The sequence below is a fragment of the Perkinsus marinus genome (assembly GCF_000006405.1).
Source record: "Perkinsus marinus ATCC 50983 genomic scaffold scf_1104296944144, whole genome shotgun sequence".
Taxonomy (NCBI): Eukaryota; Perkinsozoa; order Perkinsida; family Perkinsidae; genus Perkinsus; species Perkinsus marinus.
In genome coordinates this window covers 16,442-19,897 of record NW_003211539.1, presented here as the reverse complement: position 1 = coordinate 19,897, position 3,456 = coordinate 16,442, and the positions used below count along the sequence as shown (strand labels likewise).

General features: G+C 46.9%; 1 protein-coding gene across 1 annotated transcript; it reads right to left on the bottom strand.

Moving 5' to 3' along the window:
* Positions 1-2,068: 2,068 nt before the first annotated feature.
* Positions 2,069-2,330, bottom strand: Pmar_PMAR027381 (hypothetical protein; the record flags this gene model as incomplete). The annotated part of the gene is made up of 2 exons (XM_002780722.1): positions 2,069-2,123; positions 2,197-2,330. 2 exons carry the CDS (start codon positions 2,328-2,330, stop codon positions 2,069-2,071), a joined length of 189 nt encoding a protein of 62 aa, XP_002780768.1.
* Positions 2,331-3,456: the final 1,126 nt, after the last annotated feature.

The window sequence follows — 3,456 nt, the reverse complement described above, 5'->3', positions numbered from 1 at the left end:
CTACTAGACAGTCTGACAGAGTTGATAGATTGGTCAATATAGCTAGCGTTCCACATTCGCGCCCATCCGTACTTATCCTTTTTTTTCTGGCGTTCCGGAGTCAGAACTGAGAAGGGACGACTACAAGGGTGGAGTTTCAGCATAGCCGCACTGGCCGTCTCTAACGCAACGGAGGGTCGCATCTGGGGTCACCCCAGACCTGCGATACGCAGTCTCCACTCACACGGAGATCAATACTCCTCATAGGAAGCCTATCAACTTTCATCAAGTCAAGGGCCCTTCTTGTGCGATACAATCTTGTTCAGTGTACTTGCGTGCACCAATGATGAGCACGGGTACTTTTACGTTTGGACCCACAATATTAGTCCCGATGATGTGAACACTACAATTCGTAACTTACAATTGACTGGGGTGATAGGCTATCACTGATAGCATACGATGCGGCATACGTGTCCGCAACGTCAATATCCCTAATCCTACCTTGCTCGAATGATGAGTTATGCTAGAACTACACTAAGCTCAGTTGCTGATTAATGGTCAGTGACCATAGGTGATCAGCAAGAGATGCTAGATACCCAGTATGTATAACGTGTAGAACCCGTGATGTGTCTCGCGTGATATTGGGTAATTTGTCCGGTGTGATTCGTGAAGTGTTTCCAATTCACTCCATATCGCGTTCTCGAAGAACGGTTCTTCACATGGGGCATTACGCCACTCCACGTGGACCGGTTGAAACTCCATTATTTCCGAGCTGAGCCCGTTGGATGGTGTCAGTGAACCATACCGGTCTGAACCAAAGCTCGTAGGCTTGCGGTATCATTTCGAATACCATCACTGCCTCAACTCGTCTAAATCTATCACTCCTAGTGCCGTACGATGCCCTATGAAAGGGAGTTGATACCAATAGCAACATTCCCAACCAGAAGAGGGTTTGCAAGTCAAAATAATTGTCGAGGGATTCAATAGACTACTTCTCCTCAGACCTTTCAGGATCAAGTTTACGGCGCATGAGAGGTCTGTTTATCACAACGTGTAATGATAGTAGGCGTTTATCAACGCCTTAATCCCATTCAAGATGGACATGCCATAACTAGACCAATTCAAACGAGATAGTGTTCCTGCTTCTACCGTACCTTCAAGTACACGATTCGAATTCGTGACTTCATAATTATTGCGATTCTACCATTCTTCGGTAGTCTAGTGTATGCATTATGGTTACTGAATTGATCATAAACTAACAATTATCCGTTAACGGCTTTCGTTGAGTTGCTCAGATCCAATCCCAACAGATTAGCTCTTCGAGAAAAGATACCCTTCTAGTCTGCTCGTGCCTTGTATATTTTCAGTTCTTTGATCCAGCAAAAATCACAGAGGTTGAAGGACACCAAAGCAATAGTGATGAAACCTACTGAAATTCCCTATTATAGAGATAGGCAGTGTTGAAGTAGGAATATATGTTCGCTTTTCTCAGTTGAGCTCAAGAGATTCCTCACTAATAATTGGAGTTTGTATAGAACTAATAGAGTTAGAACGAGAATTTTCGAAAATTTCCTCAGAATTGTCAGATTTTCGCCAACACATATTTGACCATGTCCATATTTTCCCACATTGATTATAGGTCAACCCCAAATCATAACAATAATAAAACACGTGACGTGTGGTATTCGGGTTGTTAATAACAATGCGAAATGTCACTATCGACTGAAACACTCGCGTGAGAGCCTGTCGATTCTTAATGAAGCAAATAAAGCGGAACCCTCCACTTTAGCTGGAGCCCTTCATTACTGTCGAAGTGGCGGACCTTGTTGGACACCCGCCTACCCGACCTGGGAGCCACTGACTGGTACACAAAGGGCCCTCCCATCCACTGCGACTTGGAAAACAGACTAATCATTGGGAAAGACCGACCGGCGGCTATCGCCTCTTGGCGGGAGCTATCGGGCTCTGGCATCGACGTCTACACGGACGGTTCTCTGGTCACGGTCGCCTCCACGAAAACAGTTGGAGCGGGTTTCATCGTCACCAAGGACTCCGTGGTGGTGCATCGTGCATGCATGCGCCTGCCGAATCACTCTAGCATCTTCCAGGCGGAGCAAGAAGCCCTTAGATACGCCGTGGCCCACCTGAGAACAACCTACCCTCTCGGCACCCACTGCTGCATCTTCGTTGACTCCAAATCGGTGATAGCCTCCCTACGCAACGGCACGCTGAACCCCCGACTGAATGACATCAGGGACGGCCTGACGAACCTCTACAACACCAGAGTTTGCTGGATCCCCAGCCACACGGAGGACATCACCTTCAACAACGATGCTGACGCAGCGGCCCATGAAGGCCGCTCCTCCACCAACATGCTGAACACTCCTGTAGGAATGGCCCACACCTCGGCCTTACAGGCTAGGCTCTCCACTCTGGAGAATTGCTTCTCGGTTTCACTCCTTCGGCCCCATCTGCAGAACCTGCTACTTTCAGACCACCAACGACGGACCTTTCGGGACGCTGCCCGGTCGCTGTGGGACCTTCCGCGCCTGGTTGTCGGGCACTCCCGCAACTACGCGGAATATATGTATCGGATTGGTCGCGCCGACTCCCCCCTTTGCCATCTATGCGGCGACGGGGAGGATACCCCGGCTCACCGAGCCTTGAACTGCCCCAGGAGGAACTACCCCGTGTGGGTTAACCCCTATGGCACAATGGGACAGTATAGCGTCAACCTACATAGACTGTCCTGCCTATACAATTTATTGAAATAACAACAAGACGATGGCTCCTTTGATATTCCGGTGTTCCTCACTGTCTGACTAAGCCTCTGGCGTCGGACAATAAAACTACCACCACCACCACCACCACCTCCACGAAATCATCTCAACGGAGAAAACCAGACCTGTCGATGGTGATGTCCCTTCATGTGATATGAACGCACAATTCGTACATTTCTCCTACTGCCGATCGAATAAACATGAATGTGAATTCACCTAGCTCACTGAAGCTGAACTTCCGAAGAGCTAGCAACACTATCTGGTCACCGGACGCTACTTCGTCCGAAAACGAAATGAGGAATTCAAAACGGACTTCAGTGAGGCCGTAATAAGAGGATGCAAAATTTCTGCGTCCTCTTATTATTTCTATTATTTCTGCGGCAGAAGGCTCGAAGGAAGGAGTGACCTGAAGTTCACACTGAAACCTGAGATAGGAAGAAAATTAATTTTGTGGCGCAGTGACACTGAACTGCTAGGTTCTCCACTTGTATAATTTACAAGTTGTGAAACTGCATCGCAATTTTGTGATTATAATTCAACTGAATAAGTTTCACATTGATTTATATCAGAAAATTCTAATTGTAAAATTAAATACTTACAAATATCAATTATATACCAAAATCTCATTCAATTGAGAATCATATCATGCTTCACTTTCATATAGAGCTACAGCGACACGAAACTATATTGCATGCAC